This window comes from Simochromis diagramma, unplaced genomic scaffold (assembly GCF_900408965.1).
Source record: "Simochromis diagramma unplaced genomic scaffold, fSimDia1.1 OVJJ01000481.1, whole genome shotgun sequence".
NCBI classification, from domain to species: domain Eukaryota; kingdom Metazoa; phylum Chordata; class Actinopteri; order Cichliformes; family Cichlidae; genus Simochromis; species Simochromis diagramma.
In genome coordinates this window covers 2,135,855-2,159,807 of record NW_024386898.1, presented here as the reverse complement: position 1 = coordinate 2,159,807, position 23,953 = coordinate 2,135,855, and the positions used below count along the sequence as shown (strand labels likewise).

General features: G+C 44.3%; 1 protein-coding gene across 5 annotated transcripts; it reads right to left on the bottom strand.

Moving 5' to 3' along the window:
• Positions 1–80: 80 nt before the first annotated feature.
• Positions 81–23,780, bottom strand: srfb (serum response factor b). 5 transcript variants are annotated; one of them, XR_005696205.1, is made up of 9 exons: positions 22,653–23,775; positions 15,819–16,085; positions 6,083–6,323; positions 3,688–3,852; positions 3,300–3,410; positions 2,653–2,850; positions 2,444–2,520; positions 1,762–1,896; positions 81–1,639 (listed from the first exon to the last, which is right to left on the bottom strand). XR_005696205.1 is itself a non-coding variant. In XM_040034447.1 (8 exons), the coding sequence occupies exons 1-8, from the start codon at positions 23,301–23,303 to the stop codon at positions 1,813–1,815; spliced, it is 1,737 nt and encodes a 578-aa protein (XP_039890381.1). In that variant the 5' UTR covers positions 23,304–23,780; the 3' UTR covers positions 1,647–1,812. The 5 variants fall into 5 exon arrangements, 4 of the variants coding, with proteins under 4 accessions (XP_039890381.1, XP_039890380.1, XP_039890379.1 ...); XM_040034447.1 differs by lacking the exon at positions 81–1,639 and having other exon boundaries at positions 1,647–1,896; positions 2,653–2,793; positions 22,653–23,780; XM_040034446.1 differs by lacking the exon at positions 81–1,639 and having other exon boundaries at positions 1,647–1,896; positions 2,419–2,520; positions 22,653–23,778.
• Between the last annotated feature and the right edge of the window lie 173 nt (positions 23,781–23,953).

Genomic DNA, 23,953 nt, shown 5'->3' with positions numbered 1-23,953 from the left:
CACAGCAATGGATTGTATGACAGGTCCAAAGTCATGTGAGGTTGGAAATAAGTAAAGCTCCCTTTTTGCTGTGCATTGACTTTTTTTTTTTTTTTTTTTTTAAATCAGCCATGGAAGAGGAGAGGCACTATGGTGCAGAAAGAAGGCTCTCAGTCTAATGACTCTCATTCTTAATGATTGTTGAGGTACATACTGAGATTGCAGTCAAACAGGGTCTTACACTTCTAGCTGAAGGGAGTATAACATAAAGCACCTGAAGTCACTTTGCCAAATTAAGAGATCCTCATTCTTAGAAAAATAATTCTAGTCATCACTTGAGCAACAGTGCTGTGATTGTGTGCTGAAGAGCAATGCAACGTCTGTACAGTGAGATTACCTGCTCTTGTTAAAACCAGACTTTGGTGCCCGGTGCCTTGATGCAGCTTTATTAGCATCATTACAGTTAACAGATGCTAACCGGCACTCTGCTTTGACGAGTCAGTCTTTCAAATATGGTGGCATTACAAAAATAAGTGAACAATCTCTATCTAATGTCACTTAAATATTCCTTTATGTCTCTAGGCGTGAACACAAAATGTAAAAATAATTAAAAAAAATACAGATTTGTGACAAAGGAAACTTGTTTCCACTGGATTGTCATAGTTTAAATAACTTCTGCACTGGAAGTGCCAGGTTCGGCTTCATTTGGAAACCTCACATGTGAAACTGATGTAATACCAAATGGAAAATTTCCCAGCCCCACCCTCCCTCAAAAAAAAAAAGGATGTGGAGAGTAAATGAAAATGATGATGTACTTTGTGACCCAGCTACCCGGAGTCTGAAGGACAGTCCTACAAATATCACAAAAGGAAAAAAAAAAAAAAACGTCCAAAAAACATCCAGCTTTCTTTCTCCATCTTGTAGTGAAAACTCCCAACAGCGTGACAGTATATACCAGCAAATGATGGTACATTAAATTAATTTACACTGACATGTAAATAATTCTTTTTCTTTATCCAAATCAATTTCATGTACATACAAAAACCACTACGTTAAAAAAACAAAACAAAAAACAAAACAACTACATGCCGCTGCACAAAATTAACCAGGATAAAAATACAAATCATCAATTAAAAAAAAAAAAAAAAAAAAAAATATGTACATTTCCAAATCGATTTTATTTTTTAAGTCGATAAGCATCTCCCCGCCCATTTACAAACCTCAGATATGTGCGCACACACTGACACATGCTTGTGCACAAACTGCTCACACTGGAACATTCAGACAAACAAATGTCTCTTTGGCTGGTGTGAAGCTGTGGCACTTTGCTCTGTGTGTGTGTGTGTGTGTGTGTGTGTGTGTGTGTGTGTGTGTGTGTGTGTGTGTGTGTACACATGTAATTACATAATGTCAAAATAAAGAAAAAACCACACACACACGCGCAAAAATAACACCATCAAACGGCATAGAAAATAGGTTCCGATGATGGATTTAGCGCTATATCTCCTATGCATCATATATATATATATATATATTATATATATTCCAAAACATACTGTGTAAGGGCCTGCCACACATAGGCCCTTGATTGTGTGTGTGTGTGTGTGTGTGTGTGTGTGTGTGTGTGTGTGTGTGTGTGTGTGTGTGTGTGTGTGTGTGTATATATATATATATATATATATGTGTGTGTGTATGTATTATAAAGTCACATTCAGAAGTATGATGTGAACCCACAAAGGAAGGCATCAATAAATAGAGATGTCAGTCAGTGTGTGTGTCTCTGTGTGTGTGTCCCTGGGTCTGCAGTGTTAAACAGCTCCAGCCGTCTGTCAGTCACTCTTTGAGTTCTGTGCTGTTCACCACCTGGAGCTCCGTCAGGTTACTGCTGCTGCCGCTCGACTGCTGGCCAATCACCATCTGGAAGGCAACAGAGCGATGTCAGGAGACACTACATCAGACAGCCAGTCGCACGTCATCACATCACACAGCGCGCAGCGCAGATGGAGATCCCGCTAAAGTGCATGCCATTTATCACAGAGTGATGCTGCAACAGATGCTGATGTTTTCTCTGTTATGTGTGTAGGCTGCGGTCTTATCTATTAGGAGACGTTAGATCCAATTAAAGGACTATTTCACCTATTCCAGTTCAGTGGGGGGATTTTCCCATCTGCATATAGTATAAAATACAGATTAATTTGATATAAAATGACATCAATAAACTCCTAAATATTCAAGTTCTGGTTTCCATGCACTGACAAGGTGGTTTTGAGTCTATAGCATGTGTAGAAAACAAGTAAGACACTATGCCAGCTTTCATTCAAAAAACAAGGGCCACAAGGCTCTATCGAGCCTGTGGCCTCCTGAGTGCCAGTGCTCTGTTAGGATGCATTAGTGCGGTCACATGGCATGCTGGTTGCGTAGGGAATTTGAGAGTTTCACTTGTAAAATGCAGATCTTGCCGTACTGGGTGTAGCTGCACTGCTGAGACAGGGATCTGCACCGTGCCTGGAGGTGCTGTGAGGAACACCTGAGGGACACCACCTATGTGAAGAAAGAAAGAAAAAAAAAAAAAAAGGAAAAGACACATTGATTAGAATTTATTGATTACACTTTTTTAATTACAATGCAATCCACATGAGCCACTCAGGAAGCTGTGTGTGCTCGGAGCCTCACCTGTGTCTTGGGCTTGTGCGTGGGACACCTGCATTGCCGAGGTCCCCTGGGAGAAGGCGTTGAGCACAGCCAACCCGCCGTCTGCCAGCGTGGGCGTGGAGGCGTACATCACTGTGTGCGGGCTGGGGTACATCATGTGACCTGCCACAGACGTTGGCACTGATGAAGTGACAATGGTTGCTGGGAGACTTACTGTGGCTGCAAGAAGAGCCAGAAAGGGAGGGAAGCGTCATTCAATGGGTTAAGTGGTGTTTACGCACACTGGCCAGCAGATGGCACTTCATATCTATCCAAATTCAACTGCTAACTCCTACTCATGCAATGTAGAGTGGCAATATTACTCCGTCCTCTGGGAATCAACTCATCCAAACAAGAGGAGAGCAAAAACAAACAGTGCACACAGTAAGAACACAACATATTATGACCTTAAAGGATTTTCTTACTAAAAATTAACAATCAAAAACTCACAAAGGGATCCCATTTCCACTCGCCATCATGATGGGAATAATTATGTACACTGTAGTTTTAATGTTGTGGGACCAGTGTGCAGTTTTTGTTAAACTTTGGTTCACTAAGAAAATCTACAAACCCTGTTTGGAACACGTAAATCTGCCTGAAAGACACAAGTGTCTGTGTGGTTGGCCTACCAGTGGAGTTTGTAGAGGTGTGGGAGATCTCAGGGCTGCTGTCACTGTTGGAGGTGGGCTGGGTGTTAGGATGGACCTGGATAGCTTGGAGCTGCTGGGGTACCCCTGGGCCTGGAGAGACACAGCGGGCAAAAAGCTACTACGGTAAGTCATCAAACACCTCGCCCAGGCCCAGAAGGGCTGCAGTAGTGTGTTAGGGATGAGGGGTGCAGCAGTGAGGACAGCGAATGGTAGACGAGGTAGAAGTCATGCAAGCAGCATCTGCAAGCATTAGGTGCATGATTATAGAGCAGAAAAGGGAGTGTTAGCAGTGCTAGCAGCAGAAGGTTTATGAAGACATGATTAGCACAGGACACGCACAGTCGTGGCAGCATGCAGAGCATGTCACCTGTGAGGGAGACAGCAGCAGGGAAGCGGAAGACAGCCTGCTGTCCCTGCTGTGGCTGTGGGGTGACGGCCAGGGCCTGACCATGCTGCCCCTGGAGGGCCAAGGAGTGCTGTTGCAACTGACTCAGAGGAATGGTGGGGGTACCAGGAGGGAGAGGAGTGCCTGCTGCAGGGGTGCGCACACACACACACACACACACACACACACACACACACTCTAAGGTTAAGTCTAAATATGAAAGGATAATGCAGTTTGAGAAAGAGCTAATACGTTCATTTCGCATGGAGTTCACTGTCACTGTTAGTTGTTTACAACCTTCAGTTGCTCAACGTTTTGGCAGCACTTTAGGCTGGAAACACACTTTCTCTTTTTTTAACATTTACCAGGGCTTTAATCGATATGTTTTTTCAACGTTTAGAACACCGGCCTGATAACGTGACGGCAACCAAACAAACAGAATGAATGATTTTCTGTGAGTGAGTCTCATTTGCAAAGCGTGTTTTGTGAGTCTTTTAAACTGGATTTTTTAAATGTAGTTATTTCCTTGGACAATGCTTGATGCTCTTATGTTGGCGTGATAGCCTGACACCGATGGCATGGTGTGAATTGTGCCACCAGCGTGCACATAAGTGCACAAAACTTCTACACATTCCTACAAGGTCAAAATTCCACAGTGTGCTTTGGGTTAGCAAGTGACGCTTTTATAAAAGGTCACCGACTGAAAATAACGCAGAAGTTGAAATTTCAAAGATAGCCACGTGAGTAAACGACAAATCAGAGGTCACCTAGTTGTGTGGCGTTTACTTTCAGCACTCAAAGGTGTGTGTTCAAAAAGCTGTAAAACCTGAATCTGCAGGCGTGTGATAGGTCATGTGACGTAAACACTAACTAGGTGAAACTGTCCTTTTGTAAATCCTAAATCATCCACCTGCTGCACAACTTGTTCTCATCTTCCTCCATCCAAGTGAACTAATGGCAGCCATTTCATTTCTAGAACGTGACTCTGGAGCTACACCCTCACGTTTGGTCATATGCTCCACAGACAGTTGCTGGAGTAGGGTGGGGGCAGGCCCCTTCAAGCTGTCAGCTGAGGAGGCTTTAGTGTGGGAGGGTGTGTTGTTCCACCTGGCGCTGCTGCTATGTGCCAGACAGGTGGTGAGGAGGAGAGAGGGCGCGAGTGAGCGAGCGAGAGAGAAAGCAACAGAGGGTGCGGTGTGGGGGGGAGAGAGCGAGAGAGAGGGAGAGAGCGAGAGAGAGCGTAAAGGTTGCAGAGTAAGATGGTGAAAGAAGAAAAAAAAAACACATTTTTTTAAAAAGGCGGGAGGACAGAGGCACTGCCTGGCTGTCCTTCACACGTCAGTCAAGATAACAAATAGTCCCCATTAGGCCATCGTGTGTCTGCGCCGTCAGACGCTGTGGCGGAGCACAGACAGCAAAATCTCGTGAGTGACATTACTGTCAGTGCTAAGATAATACAACTCTGACGAGCGCTGGGCATGTTTGGCTTCACAGCTGTAGCGACACTACTGTGACAGAAGACAACATGGCAAAGACTGCCCCCACTGTCTAACAATCCTCAGAACTGTGAACAGAGCAAATAAATATTCCAAAGCATCCTATACAGAAGGAATCATTTTAAATATATTTTATTTAATTTTTAATATTTGTAATGCCTTGAGGGGCAACTGTGATCCTCTTGGAAGTGCCCCTATAGACCCGTATCTGAAAAGGGGAAGCGTAAGGAACAATTAAGGGAGAAATCATTTAGACACTCTGGAGGGGACCTCAGATCGGAGCCTGCAGCCCTAAAGTCCTCACCGACTTCCCTTGGGTTTTAAAGCGTCTGCCCTAAATGAAGGGTCACGTCTCGGTCGAGACCACTCTGTCTCCACAAAGTCTGCCTCACATCCTCATATATAATGTCAGCGCAAGCCACCGATCCTTCATTGAATATTCATGACTAATTATGGCCCTTGTTCATCAGCCCTCGCTGCCAGGTCTATTGTGTCCCTCTCACCTAATTATTCCTGTCCCCAAGTGACAATCAAAGGCAGGGCCACTCGCCAACAGACGTGGCTCCCCTGAATACTGGGGGCTTTGTAAAAACCCGAGTGTTGGCTATGAAGAGCTGTTGTGTGATGTAAACAGCCCAGAGAGAGAGAGAAGGGGGGGCACGAGCACTCTGAGATGACAGCTGAGGTCACGCCGCAGTGCCATTTTCATTCTAATCAGCTAATAAGCTAGACAGCACGATGACATTAACAAAACATGAAGGCCAGCAGGAGTGTCTCTTCCAAAGGATGAGGTCAAAACAAACAAATCATTAGGAGTATAAAAACTGAGCTGTGGATGATGAGGACGAGAAGCCCGGGTGGGTGTTTGCTCTCCAACGTACCGGGCATGAACGTGAAGCCACCGGGCAGCTGCATGACCCCCGTGGAGGCGCTGGCAGTCTTGAGGACGGTCCCGTTGGCACTGATGTTGCTGTTGGCCGAGACGGGGGCCAGGTAGTTGGTGATGGGAAACGAAGATCCGCTGCTCACCTGCATGGTGGTGGAGGTGGTGGGTACTGTGGACTGGGCGCTGCTGGCCGAGCCTGGCAGGGTCGCTACTGTGAACGTCGGCTTCAGGGTGTCCTGTGGGAAGAAACCAAAGGGTTTAGTTCGGCGTTCCCCGGCTCGTGTCAAAATTCTGAAAACATGTTCCGAACTGGAAATTTAGGACTTAATAAAGCCTCGAATTAAAAACTTCAGCTTAAATGAGTAACTGTTCAAGGTGGCGTTTTTGAGGCTAGCATTTCCAGCTCCAGAAACGCCAACAACTGCACACCTAAAACAACACAATTAATGGGGCTTTTCCTCCACGGGCAGCTGAGCACGAGGACGCTTGAAGGGAGAAGCCTTTAATTCTCGGAGCATTTCAGGGACCAATGGATGGCTGACATAAACCAAAGCAGGTTTTAACAATCACAGGGCAAATGGCATAAACAAGCTAAAGAAACAGCCTGGGACTCTTCTAATTGCATCCATATGTAAAACAGTAAGCAGCACAGGGAAGCATTTCTCTGCACGACGACACCGAGCCTTGCAAAGAGCAGCGAGATGGATTCTCAAGTCAGCTCCGAACGCAGGGATTTTATTATGGATGGCAACTTCAGACTAATTGGAAAAACATTTGAAACCCCATTAAAATGCAACTCCATAACCCCCGAGAGAGGAAAAAAAAAACAAAAACCTATTAAAATCATAACAGTGAGAGCGAGGAACATGACTGTGCATCCTCTTTTGTGCAACACCTGACTACTCGGCATCAGCCATTTATCATCTGCAGCCGTTTCTCCTGCAATTAACATCCAGCCCTACCTGATCTGCCTCCGCTTTTTAATTTTGTTGAGTTTCTATGACAACTAACTGACCGCGTAACACGACGGCTTTGCAAAAATAAAATAATACCTTTTTGAAAAAGGCACAGAAATAAGGCAGATGAGGCAAACTTGAGATGAAAGGAGGTGAGATGTAGCATCGCACCAAAGAGCTAATGCGAACATCCATTGAACCGCCGAGCAGGATGTGTTGGCGAGTGGGCTGCATGATAAGAGCAGAGTAGGCGTTAGGCCGAGACTATAAAGTACATCGAAACCCACCGTGCCCGTTTCTACACACTCGCACAAGCTCTTATTCACATGATACTAATGATCTCTAATAGCACAATGGGAGTAAGCCTACACATTAGAAGGCATTTAATAGTTGGCACGTCTATGTGGGTTCAGTGTTCTTTGAGGGCTTGAGTCCAGGTGATTGGATTCAATCAAAGAGAGCTGCATCCACATCCAACAGGGATCCTCGGACTCTTAACATTTCCACAGAGGATTTAAAAATAAAAATAAAAAAGGATTTTTAATTTCAAAAGCTAACCCTGATGTGGCCAACATCAGCTCCCTTTAGTCTGGTTAGAAGCAGTCATCATATATCACCCCGTCTGCTTTTTTCAGCTGCATACACAATGAAATATTACATGGATATAATACAATTACCATTAACTTGCTGCACTATTTGTCAGCTGCCTATGAACTCTGGAACTTGCCCCCTTCCCCCCCCCAATGTCATTTATACTGTCAGCAGTTTGAGGCCAGCCAACTTCCTGGTGATAAACGATTAAAATATTTGATGTTACAAGCTGGAAAAAAAAAAAAAAAAAATAATTCCACCTCACGTTAGAGCATATTTAGGTGATCGGTTATGTGGCTGGATCCTTCAAAGATGCAGAGTGAGTGAATAATAAATGTATAATGTCTGGAAAACACATCTGCCTGCAACATCACACCGGCTTACTATGAGGAAGCAAGTGAAGCAAGCGTACTGCATCTTATAGGGTTGAAATTCCAAAAAAAGAGTAAGTGTGCACCTGCTATTGATAAGAGGAAAATCATATAGAAGTAGGCGAAGCCTTCTTCTCTCAGTCCTATTGGCTTTTATATGTAACTGATAACGTGGGTGAGAGGTGGAGAAACCAGCATGCTACTGATAAGCCCTTCCAACCACACACTAGCCATGCAAACACATAAATGGAGCTACTGTAAGGACAAGCTTGCTGTCTTACGCCACACTGCAGTCTAATCAAATAGTAATATTTACAACAGTCTTTTAGCATGGCTCCGACTAATCATTAAACAAAGGCTTTTTTTTTTTTTAAAGCCTATAAACTCCTCTAAGTGTCGCAGTTAACGCAGAGTCTTCCAGACTTCACTCTCTTTAACTGTGGGGTTACAGATAGACAAGTCTGAGAAAAGCTGCTCCACTTACAAGAATCTACAAGTGCAAAACTTTGCACTGCTCTTAGTTAGCTGGTCCACTCAACTCCAGGCTCTGCTGAGGGGCTGTGACAGTTCAAGGTCCTTTACCTCTTTAGTTAAACAGCAGCTGGAAAGTCAGAGGGGGGAGGGCCTCGCAGCGCTGTTCTGCCCTTTCAACCAAAAAGGAAAACGAAATAAAGTCACACAACAACAGCCCGTCGCCCATTTGCTATACTATAACTGTCATTCATCAGCGAGTGATTGCTGACAGAGTGAGGCACAGCTGTCACCGCACCTTCCTTCTCCCAGCAGGCTTTACAATGAAACTAAACTAAACTAGACAAAGGGGGGTAACCGGGTCTGCACTGGTGCACGGGCCACAGGTATCACTGATGGCACAGAGGGAAAAAAGCAATGAGACCACAAGTAAAAATGGAGATATAAAGTATTTCATGAAAGAGCTTGAAGTGTAACTGTAGGGTTTTAGCTACAGTAGCAGTAGAAAGTGTGTGTGTGTGTGTGTGGGGGGGGGCAGACTGAGCAGAGTCAGACCTGTGTGTGAGGTTTGGGACAGGACAGGGGCAGAGTACAAACAGCTGAGGGCACAGACAGCTGGCGGGAAACCTGAGCACCTCTGAGGGGGAATTAACCCTTTCCGGCCCGCAGAGGCAGCAGGAGGCCACGTGTAAAGACGGCTGCCATCTGACACCAAGCAGCTCTCACCGTTCAGGTCGCAAAACACGACTCTGAAGCAGACAGATATGCCGCTCTGAAGAACGGCTCAGTTTTTCTTTTTTTTTTTAAACGTGTGTCTTCTGCTTCCTGTCCCTCCTGAGATCCAATAGGGAGCAGGGGTTTGGCATTCAGAGGGTCAAATAGAGCAATTAGCCTTTGTGCTAGTCAAACAGTCCAGCTGTAACCCCACTATCTCTGTGACCTACATAGCCAAGTTTGCTCTGACCTACTGGTTTGTTTGACCATCTCCGTGTGTCTCCTGTTCAACTGGCCCGTCTATAAACGGTGCTGGCTTTCATTTCACAGTCACGGCGGTGCATAGTAAACATAGGCCACGGTGGTGTAATGCATTCTTTCAGAACAGAAGCGAGAGCAGAGGATCATTCTTGTGATGTAGCCAACGCTTCAGCTCTGTCATTTCCTGCTTAAGCCTCGTTCATCTCCTCCTATCTCAGTACACGGTTACAAAATGATACAGCATATTAATAAGCATGAACTCCACCCCTTTTTACCATAACACACCAACAGTCTGTTTAGCAGATAACACTTAATATTGGCTCCGAATTAACTAGTCAGTAAGTTATTGTTATACTTTTATATTGTGTTGACTGCAGACGATATTAAGCGGCCGCCTTGGTTCAGATTACTGAGTGGATGGAAATCTCAGCAGGTACTTTTTCCTGCCCACTTACATCCTACCACATATACACAATTACCGAAATCTTAAATCATTACAATCGCTGTATGCGAGTTGAGAAAACACTCACAGTCATGGCTGCAACATCTGCATGAGTTCAAAGGGTAACGGTGAAAATAAAAAGGTACCAAGACTGTACCTTCAACTATTTGTTCTTATCCAACAAAATTCTCACTGGTGGTCAATCCCGACTGTGACTTTCATAGGGAGAGAAAGCTACATCAAGGTATGATCTGTTAGTTTTGGAAGAAATACCACAAGGAAAAAAAAAAAAAAAAAAAAAAAAAAAAAGTGCTTTTACAACTGTGACTTGCCCAAAACGGTGACTGATAGCTAATTAATGTTTACATTTACAATGAATATTACTTCAAATGGTAAGTGTTTAAGGCTTTATGTTTTAAGTCTCAGCATAACTATGGGTAAATTTTAATAGAAAGGGCACTAATAGAGGTCTCAAACTGCTCATTCATTAACAAGCACATCCATACTCTTCACTCTATGCTAAACTATCTTTCCCAACACACCCCACAAGGACTCTTTGACATGCAGACTGGAGGAGTCGGGGACGAACCTTGGTGTATTTAGGAGGTGGCCAGCCGCAGCCTCAAACCACTAACATCCATCAGTAGCAGCAGCCACACCAACCTGGATGTAAACTGCTCATCTAAATAAAAGTTGACTACAGTCGACCCTTTTATTTGTGGTTTTCAAATCAGCCTCACTATGGCTCAGAACACTAAAAACTAAACTAAACCTAACCAAAGCACGACCTTGTAAAACATCCAGCTTAGTATAATGAGGTACCCCAACGCAGCACATGAAGGCAAAATTTATAGTTGTGCAGTGGAGGGCTGAGCCCTCTCCAGTAAGAAATGAATCTTTGGGAGTCAGACTGCGCAGCCCTTAGTTTGCTATGCAATCTATTTTACAAGACAGGAACATCTTTTTCCCCAGCGATGGGGGGATCTCAAGTATTACACATCCTGGCCCTCCTCTATGCACGGTGAACATATGAGATGAGATAATAAAAAAAAAAGAAGAAGAACAGATCACACAAAATATGAGAGAGAAAAAAAAAAAAAAACGTTCGCACATCAAGAATATGTTCTTGTAGCTCTTTCATTTCTCTTAAATTTTCTGCATCCTCAAGGTTTGTGTACATGAGGAAAAAAAATTAAAATAAAAGCTTCCCAAAATTCGCAGGGCACCAAACAAGGAGCCGTTTTAAAGGCGGAGGAAATGAGAGAGTAATTAAAAAGGGAAGGACACAAATGATTCTCTATTCATGTGGGATTAATCATTCCAAATTGAAGGTGACAACTGGCAGGCTAGTCCAGTGTTGGTTGGAGAGCCCATTGTGCAGTTTAATGGTGGCTGGCCCTCGTCTAATCTCCCATTTGCTGGCTCCCATCTCCCAGTCTGTCACCCTGCCAGCAACATGGAATTTGCAGCTCCATTTGGGACTGCTAAAAAAGGCAAGGCAGCCCAAGTGGAGGAGGTGCAGCCAATGGCGGCTGACCTGTCCAGTTGCTTGCTGCAAACTTAAGGGGGAGGTGGAGGACGGGATTGCGAGGCGGGGGGTGGATGACATGGCTTTTGTTGCAACGTTGCTTTCCACCACCTCCAGCGCGATCGACGTGCTTCATACATGTTTACAGATGTGCGATTATAAGCTGTCAGATCTGTTCTTCTCCAGAGCTCGGGGCTGCCGGGGAAAACAAACACGCCGCCGCTCAGTCAGGACAAGTGAGCTCACTCTGGACGTTTTCTGGTCAGTGTTGCGTGGCAAAGTGAACTGTGATAATGAGCGCAGCAACAAATAAACTTCACAAGGAGCACAACAGCAGTGACACCAGCAACCAAAACCAAAGAGGAGGGAGGGGGGAGTGAGGGATGAAGTACGGGAGAAAAGGAGAAGGAAACAGTGCGGGTGGGAGGAGGGGGAAAACCAGAGCCGACTCTGATACTGAGAATTCGATGCCAAGATAGATCATCTAAGTAAGCATAAGTTGTGGGATTTGCTATCCCCTTCCAAAAATAACCCAAAAAGCATAAGAAACAAACATCTGCACTGTAGGGACGTAGTATTACTCATAAACTATCTCCAAAAAAAAATGCAAGAAATGCGCAAAAAGCAACAAATCTGCCCTCTGATGTGGTTTCATTTCTTATGTATTCCACCTTTTCCTCTTAACATGCCTCACTCAGACTCTACGTCACACATCACTCTCCCACAATTCCTTTCAAAAGTCCTGAGAGGACCGTCTTGAAGTTACTGCTGCTTTTATGTGTGCTGACAGAGCAATAACAACAAAAAAGCGAGGATTTTCCACAGTGAGTCGCACACTAATCTTAATGTCTTATCGTCTCAGGACTCCTTTCGGCTCGAATAAAAGCACTCTTAGGGGGAATGAACTGATCCTGCACTGGAAGACTGCTGAACGTAGAGCCAAAGCGACGCTTCAGGAAAGAAGTCTGTGCCGACTAATTTCGACCAATATCTAGGGGAAAAATGTGAGAACATTTCCACAGCAGCTGCTGTGTTTTACCACAAAGAAGAAATCAGAGGCAAAGACACATGACAGCCCAGCTAGTGACGGATCGGTCCAGTCAGATGGAAAGAAGACACTGCGCTGCGAGGCAGAAAGGAGCTGTCCATCATTTCATAAACAACTATTTGAAATGAAGAACTCCCCCCCCATCATGCCAATTTACTCGTGATGTTTTATGTTTAACAGTGACGTGTGGCTTTTTCAGGTTATAGCTTAATAACAATCTATCAGTGCACAGCTTGGTGAATAGACTCATTTGCTTTCTTGCATAGGAAATCAAATGGATAAGATCCCACTACCACAGTCTTTATATTTTACCCAGCATCGCAACGTTACCAGAACTGGTTTTACTTTGTGAAATGTGCAACATGCTTACATCTACATAGCAATTGATGGATGGACCTCCCTGAGCCTGGTTCTGCTGGAGGTTTCTTCCTGTTAAAAGCTAGTTCTTCCTTCTCACCCTCCCAAAGTGCGGCATCTTTGATCATTGGTGTTTTCTCTGTGTCGTTGTAAGGCCTTTACCTTACAATGTAAAGCGCACTGAGATGTCTGCTGTTGCGATTTGGTGTTATATAAATAAAGACAATTGAATTGAACTTTTCCTGCTGACCACTCAAAGTGTTTTAAGCTACAAGTCACACTTAATCTTTATTCTGTGTATCTGCCTCACATCCACGGTCAATTTAGAGCCACCAATTACACCCAGTATGCATGTCTTTGGACTCTGGGATGAGGTGAACACAGATACAGGAAGAACATGCAGACTCCAAAGCTGGGGTTCAAACCGAGAACCTGCTTACCTGCTTGTGACCCATCAGTGTTAAATGCTCCACTACCATGCCACTCAAATGTACTACAGACCAAATCATTTCTCCTTTAACTTCCTAGGACCTGGTGTCCACATATGTGGACGTCACATTTTGGGTTGTCTAACCCAAAATACAAAGTTTTGTTCTACAAGGGCCTTATATCCACTTACACGGACGTTATACTGCCACTGTTTTTCAAAATTTAAAGCGAATGTCCTCATATGTGGATTTCATTTTTCTCAAACAAAAATCAGGTAAAAAAATAAAAAAAAAAAAAAAAAATCAGGTAATTCTTTGTTTTTACATTCATCAGGTCCCAATCAGCCCAAACAGCAAAGAGAAATCAAAAATGCATGCCATGAAAGAGTTCACACGTACAAATAAATCAGAAATAAAGGCTTGTACTCTAAAAGACGATACTTGCTCCAAAACTAGGGAGACTTGAGCTTTTCCAATCCAAGGAATACTTTCAGGCATAAAATCTTCCTTTTCTCCAGTAGAGACAGAGCTACGCTAGCCATTTCCTTTGTTTTCCAGGCTTTTCGCTAATCTAAACTAAGCCGCTGTGTGCTTGCCTCGAGAGTGGTATTGAAAGACAATCAGTGAACTAGCTATTACACTGTTTCTTTTAAGCCCTATCAGTTTATTTTGTCATTTGATTTTATGAGCGATGCTAAAGGCACCAAATTACATCTACTTCAATCATCTAAGCTTTTCCTTTTTGCTTCTTCAAAAGGTTATCCGCTCCCCCACCAATCTTTGCAAAACCCGGATTGTTTAGACTACAGTGGAGTGTATTCATGACATACTATTCCTGATGAACAGCGTCCAGACTCGGCAGAAGTTCACGCTGCAAGCACACACATAAAACGATCCCTCGCATTCGAGGGATCAGATCCACCTGCTTGTCCTGTCCTAACCGCCTGACGAAATCTCGCCCACTGACGATTTCTGCTGCGTCCCACTGTACACAGGGGTTCACGAGGTCTCACGCTAGCCTCCCACACTCAAAACTGCAGTTGGGGGTGGTGGGTGGGGGTGGACGCTCAGAGGTCACAGTATCACAGCCAGTCACCCAAATAGCTGTCACATGAAATGGGACGAAAAATGTTTCCAATACACCCGCTCATATCTACTTCCAGAACCCACCCCCTACCCCCCCACTCCCTGCCCTCCATATCACTAAAATGAGAGGAGGTGGTGGTGCTGGTGGTGGAGGAGGGTGTGTGTGTGTGTGTGTGTGTGTGTGTTGGGGGGGGTGAATCACAGGACTCCAAAGACAGCTGCAGCTTATAAGGAATGTGAGGGGCCTCAGCCAAGAGTGCAGGCAGGGAAACCATACCATATATGGCAACAGAGGCAGAACTAATTTTTATCAATGAGCAGAGCGGGCATGAGAGTGGCTTAACATGCAAAGGTTGATCTCCCATCCCTGACGATGTATGGCATGTGTTAGTTAGCGCCTTGTGAAAACAGCATGCGGGCAAACAGTATGGAAGTGTGCGTCTTCAAAGGGGAATACTTAAGCTGGGTAAACAGTGGAGGGAATCCAGCACGTGATTGCACAAAGCTGACAACAGCCACCGATCAATTCAACGCTTCAAACCCTTAGATGTTTTAAAGTTCAATGACACAGAAAACAAACTTTTTCATTCAAACTTAAAATAATAATTGGGAGAAATTAAGTGAAAGGTTACCTGTTGTATTATTATTTATCATTTCTACAATGACGCAAGTTGTGAAAATGCGCAACATCCAAATATTTTAAGACTCACACGTTCTGTTAAACAACTCAAAGTGAATATCAGACGTCTCTGTCCCAAAAATCAAACGTAAACAGCAAAAGCCTCCATATAGCAGACCGCGTGTTTCTCGTCCAAACACAGCCCAGGCCTGCAGTGATTTATCTTCACGAGTGTTACGAGGTTTTCCTGGATGAGGGGTCAAAAAGGTAAAAGTGAAGACTGCTCTCTTTTTGGTGGAGCGGGGATAAATTCTGCACGTCTTATCCGGCTTTCCCTTCTGCACGAATGCTTTGAAGGACTACTGAAGACTTCTTGGTTTCACTGAAAAAACGATTTGGTGCCCAGAACCAAACCGCGAGCCCAAACCAGAAGCCTCACATGTTAACGGGCAAAAGTTCAAAACTGTGTTTACAATAGGACAAAGATTATTTTCCACAGCTGCTTGTGGGTTTGATTTATTTGTTCTCCTTGTGCGCTGGCCTTTTCTGGAGAGATTTCCCATTATATCCATTAGCGACTCTACTGTGCTTTTTGAGGGGTTTTGGGGTTTTTCTTTAATTTGCACTGAAATCCATGTCTCTATTAGAGAACAGACAGTGAGTCACAATGACTTTAGTACCTGAACGCAGGAGAGATGAGCTGTGGATACAGATACAGGAGTGAGCGCAAATTATTAATAGTTGACCTTTGCTCTTTTGAAACGAGACAGCGAGTCTTATTATTTATTAAATGTTTGTATTTTTTGTCTTGGCCAGCTGGAGGACCGGCCTGCAACCGCTTTCACTTTATGATACTCACCTTTGTGTCGCCCATGCTCTCCGACTCCGACACCTGGTAGGTGAGGTCAGTCTCCTCAAACCCGGTGGCGCTCATGCGCTGATCTGTGGACGGGTCGGAGCGCGGCGGAGAGTCTGGCGAGTTGAGGCATGTCTGGATCAAGGCTTTGCCCGTTTCACTGGTGATCATGGGCTGGAGTTTGCGAGTAGCAAAAGTGTACACGTGACCCGTTTCGCTGGCCACAAGTAGCAGAACCTGGGTTCCCGTCAGGGTGGAGAGTTCATAGGCCTGAGAAAGTGAGAAGAAGATGTGATTAACCGACCGAGAGAACGGGCCAAGAGTCGAGCTAGAAATCCAAACATCAAAAAAAAAAAAAAAAAAAAGAGCTAGTTCGCCAAATTAGGGCTTGGATTACCTTCACATCATGTGCAAATTAACCCTAAAAATGGAGGAGGGAATGAATCTGTGGGAAAACAGCCAAGAGAACACTAGAATCTATAAATACTTCTTTGGTGGACTCTGATGTATAGCACAAATGAAACTAAAATAACACAAGATAAGGCTTCCCAGAATAGAGAGTGTGATATAGTCGAGAGACTGATTGCAGGAAAGCGCAAGCTTGATAGACAGGGGGAATAGTAGTAACTGAGTCTTGACAGGAGGAATATTTTAAACACTCAGAGGTGGCTGCCTGCAAAACACGAGGTCTCCGTCGCACTCCGCCGGCTCGTCATTCATCGCACAGCTTGCAGACACTCGCATTAAAGCTCCCCAGAGCGAAGGGAGAAGCACACCGAGATTCAGCTCCATCCAACGCACACACACGACCGAGTGCACCCTGATGCTGCACTCGGTGTGAACTCCTGAGAAAGCCTTTATCTACATGAGTCATCAGTTATCTGGAGGATGCTCCTGGTGCTGCGAAGGCACAGTGCCGTTACCATCGCCTTGGCAAGCACAGCGTACCCAGAGCCGAGCTGACAGATGTGCCGTTGCAAGGTGGAGCGGAACACACTGTCAGACGCAGCAAAAAGGGGGAGGGGGAGGACATGAATCACATTCAAATTAAAGCGTTTTATTGAGCAGTTATAAAACCCATGTCGCTGTCCGAGTCTACTCCACCATAGTGTGCTCATTATGGACCGTATCTGTCCTGTCTTCACTATCTGACCACATAATCGGCTTTGTGCAGTAACATGACGACAGAGAACATAAAGGCTAATGATGACCAGCTGCAACTGCAGCGGCTCGCCGGCACGCTGCACTTCTTTAACCTGAACGATTCGACTCCGACTTAGTGCTGCCTGCAGAGGAGGGGTCCCTAACAACAGAGCTCGATGTTTGGCCAACATCCATGACAGAAAAGGAATAATTTATCAAGTTGAGAGTGCTATGTGGCAACACAAGCTACATAGTGCTTTAATAAGTTTCCTTGCTCTGCTGATTTTCACATAAATATTTATGACTGCAGGGCGTGTGTGTGGTGGTGCTGCTGGTGGCGGTGGTGTTCCTCTGACTGTAATTGGTTCTTATGCCACAAAATATGCCAGCCAGGTCTATTTATCAAATAACTGAGGGGAAAAAAAAAAAGAAAAGAAAAGACCCATCCACAAACAACTGAAAGTAAATGTAGTTTTAACCCACTCCCACCCAAAAAAGGGTTTTCAGGGTATGTCTTCTTAATGCAAGTCCCAAACTTAGTCTTAGGAGAAGTCAGCTGTGGGTTTAAATCCCTTGAAAGTCTTGGTTGGCCTTCCCTTCTCATGCAAAGGCGCATTCAGCAATTTTACAAAGATGGGCACAGTAAGGATCAATCGCTTAACTCAGCGGTCCCCAACCGTTTTTGCGCCACGGACCGGTTTATGTCCGACAATATTTTCACGGACCGGCCTTTAAGGTGTCGCGGACAAATACAACAAAATAAAACCAGTACCGGTACCAAAAAACAGAAGATTTATTCATAACACAAGGGGAAAGACCCAGGGAAACAGAGTTAACGATAAAAACGCTAAAGAGAAAAATTAAGATATAAACCGACAAAACCCCTGAAAACCATATATTTCACACCCAAGCCTCCACTCCTGCGGCCCGGTACCAAAAGACTCACGGACCGGCCCGGGGGTTGGGGACGCTGGCTTAACTTACATATACTAGTCAGGTACAACTTGCAAATACTAGGTTGAACCCTTCTGCCTTCAGAACCATCTTTGTGGAACTGTCCCATGATGTCAATCTCCCATTCCCCCACATCCCAAAGTGCTCTATTGGACTGAGATCTAGTGACTGTGGAGACCGTTTGAGTACAGTGAACTTATCGTGTTCAAGAAATCAGTAAGATGATCTGAGCTTTGTGACATGATGCATCATCCTGCTGGAAGCAGCCTAGAGAAGATGGTTACACAGCAGTCATAAGGAGATGGACATGGTCAAGTAGACTATGCTGTTTAATTGATGTTTAACAGTTGGTACTTGATCGCCCACACTATGGTGTTTGCACCATATTCCGATCTATTTGCATGTTGCAGAAGAACTCAAGACTCATCAGACCAAGCGAAATTTGTCTGATTTTAGTGAAGGCTCGGTTTCATGTTCTTAGCAGATAAGGTGGCACCAGTTGGGTCTTCTGCATCTGCTGCCATGTGATTGGCCGATTAGACATCTGGGTTTTAAGAGTAATTGAATAAGTGTACCTAATACAGTGGGCAGTCAGTTTATGTACAACAGCTATCTCAAGTGCTGAAAATAATATTTGTTCTAACTTTTCAGAGATATTCTGAGAAGGATTTGATGATTGTGTTACTAAATGTTTTATTTTATTTTCAGACCAAATATGCTACTTGAAGATAAGAAGCAGTGCTCTGTGAAATTGGCAGCCATCCTTTAATCCTCTAAACTTTAGTAGACTAAATTATTCATCGTGTAGCTGAAAAATCTAGGACTGACCCATACTGAAGTTCCAATTTGGCCAAAGCCAATGCCTCTCCTTTTTTGTATTTCACGCTACCATTAAAAAAAACCCCAAAACACTAAAATATTTAACACAACAGATGAATATCAGCCATTCAGCCAAGACTAAATGCAATCGTATGTCAATGTATTCCTGAGGAAAAATGAATAACTGCTAGATACACAGTAGTTTGCAGTCCTTCACCTTCTATGTCAAGAAATAAATAAAATACTAATAGAAAGTTCCTGAAACCTAACACTGTGCCTTAAAAGTCTCATAAAATCACCAAAGTTATAAGAAAAAGAAGCAGAAAAATGTATTCTTTACTCAATTTTATTTATATAGCACCAAATTGCAACAACAGTATTTTAAGGTAGAGACCCATTAATAACAGAAAACAAAAAAATCCCAAAAATCATATGAATCCCCTATGAGCAAGCGCTTTGGCGACAGTGGGAAGGAAAAACTCCCTTTTAACAGGAAGAAACCTCCAGTAAAACCAGGCTGAGGGAGGGGCGGCCATCTGCCACAACCAGCTGTGGGTGAGTGAATGAAAACGGGAAAAACACATGCTGTAGAAGAGAGCCGGAGATTAATAACAAATAATTAAATGCAGAGAGGTATTTAAAGACACAGTGAGTGAAAAAGGTGCTGGAAATCCCCCAGCAGCCTAGAACTATCACAGTGTAACTACTAAGGGAGGATTCAGGGTCACCTGATCCAACCCTAACTATATGCTTTATCAAAAAGGTATCAAAGTTTAAAGCCTAATCTTAAAACTAGAGACAGTGTCTGTCTCCTGAATCCAAACTGGAAGCTGGTTACACAGAAGAGGGGGCTGAAAGCTGAAGGCTCTGCCTCCCAGTCTAAGAACCACAAGAATCTAAGAACCACAAGTAAACCTGCAGTCTGAGAGGAAAGTGCTCCAATGGGGTGATACGGTACTATAATGTAGCTTGCCATCGCCAGTGTGTGAATGTGCGTGTGAATGGGTGAATGACTGAATGTAGTGTGAAGCGCTTTGGGGTCCTTAGGGACTAGAAAAGCGCTATACAAATGCAGGCCATTTACCATTTATAAGGTCACCGAGATAAGATGGGGCCTGATTATTCAAGAGCTTGTATGTGAGGAGAAAGATTTGAATTCAATTCTGGATTTAACAGGGACCCAATGAAGAGAAACCAATATAGGAGAAATAGGCTCTCTTTCTAGTTCCTATCAGTACTCTCACTGCAGCATTTTGGATCAACTGAAGGCTTTTGAGGGGCGGTAATGCCATCCAGAGAAAGCATCTGGGTAGAAACTGTGTTACTAAGATTTTTAGGGCAGAGTACAATAACCTCAGTTTTATCTGAATTTAGAAGCATAAAAAATTAGAGTCTTTAAAAGATTTCTGCAGTTTAACTAATTGGTGTGTGTTATCTGGCTTCATGGGTAGATAAAGCTGGGTGTCATCTGCATAGCAGTGAAAATGTATGCTACACCTTCTAATGATAGTGCCTAAGGGAAGCGTGTATAACGTAAACAGAATTGGTCCTAGCACGGACCCCTGTGGAACTCCATAATTAAACTTACTATGTGAAGAGGACTCTCCATTTACATGAACAAACTGGAGTCTATTAGATAGAAATTATTCAAACCACTGCAGCGCAGTACCTTTAATACCTACAGCGTGCTCTAATCGCTGTAATAAAATGTTATGATCAACAGCATCAAACTCTGTACTGAGGTCCTGGAGGACAAGCACAGAGATGAGTCCACTGCCAGAGGCCATAAGAAGATCATTCGTAACCTTCACTAAAGTGGTTTCTGTACTGTGATGAGCTCTGAAACCTGACTGAAACTTTTTAAATAAACCACTTCTCTGCAGATAAAAGGAAGTTTGGAGATTGGCTTGCAATTTGCTAAGGACGCCGAGTCAAGTGGTGGCTTTCTAAGTAACGGTTTAACTACCTGACGGCCTGTGGTACATAGCTGATAAATAAATAGGTTTATCCTTCCTTGAGCAGTCTTGCAGGAATTCTGTCTAGAAGACGTTGATGGTTTGGAGCAAATAATGTGTGTGACGCTGACAAGTTATGATTTCTCTAATGGTTACAATTTTATTTGTGAAGAAATTCATGAAGTCATTACTCAAAGGCACAAAAGCATTTTTTAAAAAATGTAATATTTCAATTAAATGACAAATCATTCTTTCATTAAACTCATCAAAGCAGGAAAAACTTTAGGTGTAAGTAATAGCATAATGAATATATGGACGCACTCCATTTAGCCGAGGCCATTCCACAGCACTGCACCTGAGCTGAGTCACACATAATGTTCTTCATACCACTTGTGCTGCTTTTCCCCACTATAGAAAGTCATATCATATATGCCACATATTAGTACTAATTGAGTAACCCTGAACCTCAAACTGACGTAATTATTTAACAGTGTGTGTTTACAAGGCTGCAAGCTGAGGCACACATAAGAAGAGAACAAACAGGCCTGTGCTACACTAACTGCATCCTTCAAAATGAAAGTGGGCTCATCCTAGACCAATCTATGAATCTTCCCACTCCACCCACCTGTCATTTTCTGTGATGGCTGGCATAGTGTGGGCAACCTTTTCAAAAAATAAGAAAAAAGAAAAAGAAAAAAAAGAAAAGAAAACCATCCCCACACTGTGTCAAATAGTGTTCATGTTGCCAAGAGCCTACATAAAGACACCTCAGTTTCCACGACAACAGTCTGGGATACATAAAAAGAGAGAAACACAGCAGAGCGCATGGTGCAGCCGAAGAAACACAGGGACAAGTTAAAGGAAAGAGGGGGGAAAAAAAAACTCCTGGACTCCAATAAAGCACCTCTTACAAGTGTTTATTTAAAGTCATGATGAAAAGTGGTCGAGTCCACATCACAATAACTGCTGGTGTTGTGGTCAACAGCTGACCCCAGCTCAAGTAATCCACTCTCCGTGACTCTATACCAAACGGTGGTGTTTTATTGTGGCATCAAATCATGTGGGTGAGCTGTGAATTTCCTCAGAAATGTTGCTTTAAGGAGACAGTAATGAGAGCAGTTATGACTGAGAAGCAAGGTTTGTCATCTTTAATGTCGCCTGCTTATGAGCAAGAGTCAACTGACAAAACTGGAAACCAGGACAAGTCATCAGTGAGACTTAGACGTCTGTGTAATGTACAGCACCATAATGCATGCACAGACAGACAGCACCCCACCACCACACAACCCAGGCTTCTCGCTTCTGTCTCAGTGTTCTTTGACCGTTCTTTGGTCTGTTTCCCTGGGGTTTAGTTAGCTGTTGGCACATACAGGCCGACTGCTGCTTACTGCCACATGGCTGCCGCCTGTAAGCAGTGACGGAGTGAACAGGCTGTGACTTGTGATGAGAACTACATCTAATAGTTGCAAGGATGTTTGTGAAGGTGTGTGCGGGTATGCATGCATGAATCAGTTTATACGTTTCTGTGTGTGATAGTTGGGATTGGGGGTGTCATAAATAGACCTGTCATTTGCTCTATTCTATTTAAAGCCCAGTGGCTGTCATGAATGTTCTGACTTCCTCACATCCACTGAGTCACTTCTGGACCACAATGGCTTTGTCTTTCATAAGAAATACACTGACACAAGACTGACATCAGGTCAGCAGCATGTAGGCTCACATGAAAAAAAAGAAAAACCCCAACCCAAAGTCTTTCTTGTGGTTATTGTAATAACAGATGCACACTGTCCCAGGGTGTTGTGATTTTTTTTTAAAAAGGTTATTAACAAGTGCACTTCCATGAATGACTGCAAAGCACCCTACAGTGTGACACCGCTGTACTTCCAGGCCAATCAACAGCTAAAAGAGACTCTCAAATCAAACGCTGGCGCAGCTGGATGGGATCCAGACGCATCACCTGACTCACCTTCTTCATTATGCCCGTCTTCCTCTTACTGAAAGTGGTGTACCGTCTCAGCTTGTTGTCAATAAATTCCATCTTTATCTTTACGCGTCCACGTGTCTTCTTGCCCGGCTTTGCCCCGGCGACCCCTCCGGGCACCATGCTGTAACCTCCGGGAGATACTCCTACCTCCTGCCCCGACACCGCAGCCTCCATCTCCCCTCTCTCCCGCTTCACCCCTCTCCTGCTGTCCCCAAGCGAACCCACGGGTTCGTCATCATCTCCGGAGTCCGAGTCGTTATCTGAGCCGCTGCACAGAGGCGCACTCTCCCGGTCCGGATCGAAGCGGGTTCCGTGAGGCAACATTACTCCTGGACTTAAGCCCACCATGCTGCTTTGAACGGAAGTCTGAAGAGGGTTTACACCGGTCCCGTTCCCCGGCCTCGCACCTCTCGGACCCCCTGGACCATTAGCTCCCAGCATCCCAATGGTATCTCTGTCCCCCTGTCGCCCTGCAGCACCGGTACTCTCGCTGACCCCGGGTAGAGCTTGCCCTGATCTGACAAGAACGGGACGAATCCCGCTGCCGACCAACCCCGAGCCGTGTCCTGTGGTACCCCTGCCTGAACCCGAGCCGTTTCCAGGTGGTGCCGATCCAACCTGGCTCGGTAACATTATATATTTACTGGAGCGAGTTTTTTAAACACCAGCCAAGAAAGCTGGATTCGGTTGCCTCGTAAATGACTGATAAAACGCATACACGTCCGGGCCAGGATATGTAAACAAACCCGACCAAATGATGGTTCAGAGACTCCAGGAAATTACCGAGACAAACTTTCGAAAGTGATGCTGCCCCCAAGACCCTTCAACCCCGGCTCAGTTTGCTTCACCCTCCTCCTCTATTTCCAAAACTCTGAGCACTTTCTCAAAAAGGAAAGCGCGAAGAGCGACCTCCATATTGCTGCGCCACGTCACCTAGTCCGCCATGTGAACCGAAAATAACTCTAGTGTCGATTTGCTCGCACACAAGTCGAAGTTTCTCTCAGATAATGTTACAGTATTTCTCTTTCCGCGTGTCACAAACGAACATAAACCTCAAAATTTAAGAAAGCAAAAGCGACAGCGGAGTAATACCTCAGCCGAGGAACTACTTCCCTCCTTATAAAGAGATACAATGTTTCCTTATTTGGTGCTGTCTCTCCTTATTTGGTGAGTCACAGCGTCGTGTACGGATTGGCTGAGGATTATCTGAGGAGTGCTGTCATTGGTCAGCGAAGCACACTAATTAGAATAAATACCAAAATGGTTGCGCTAACCGACAACGT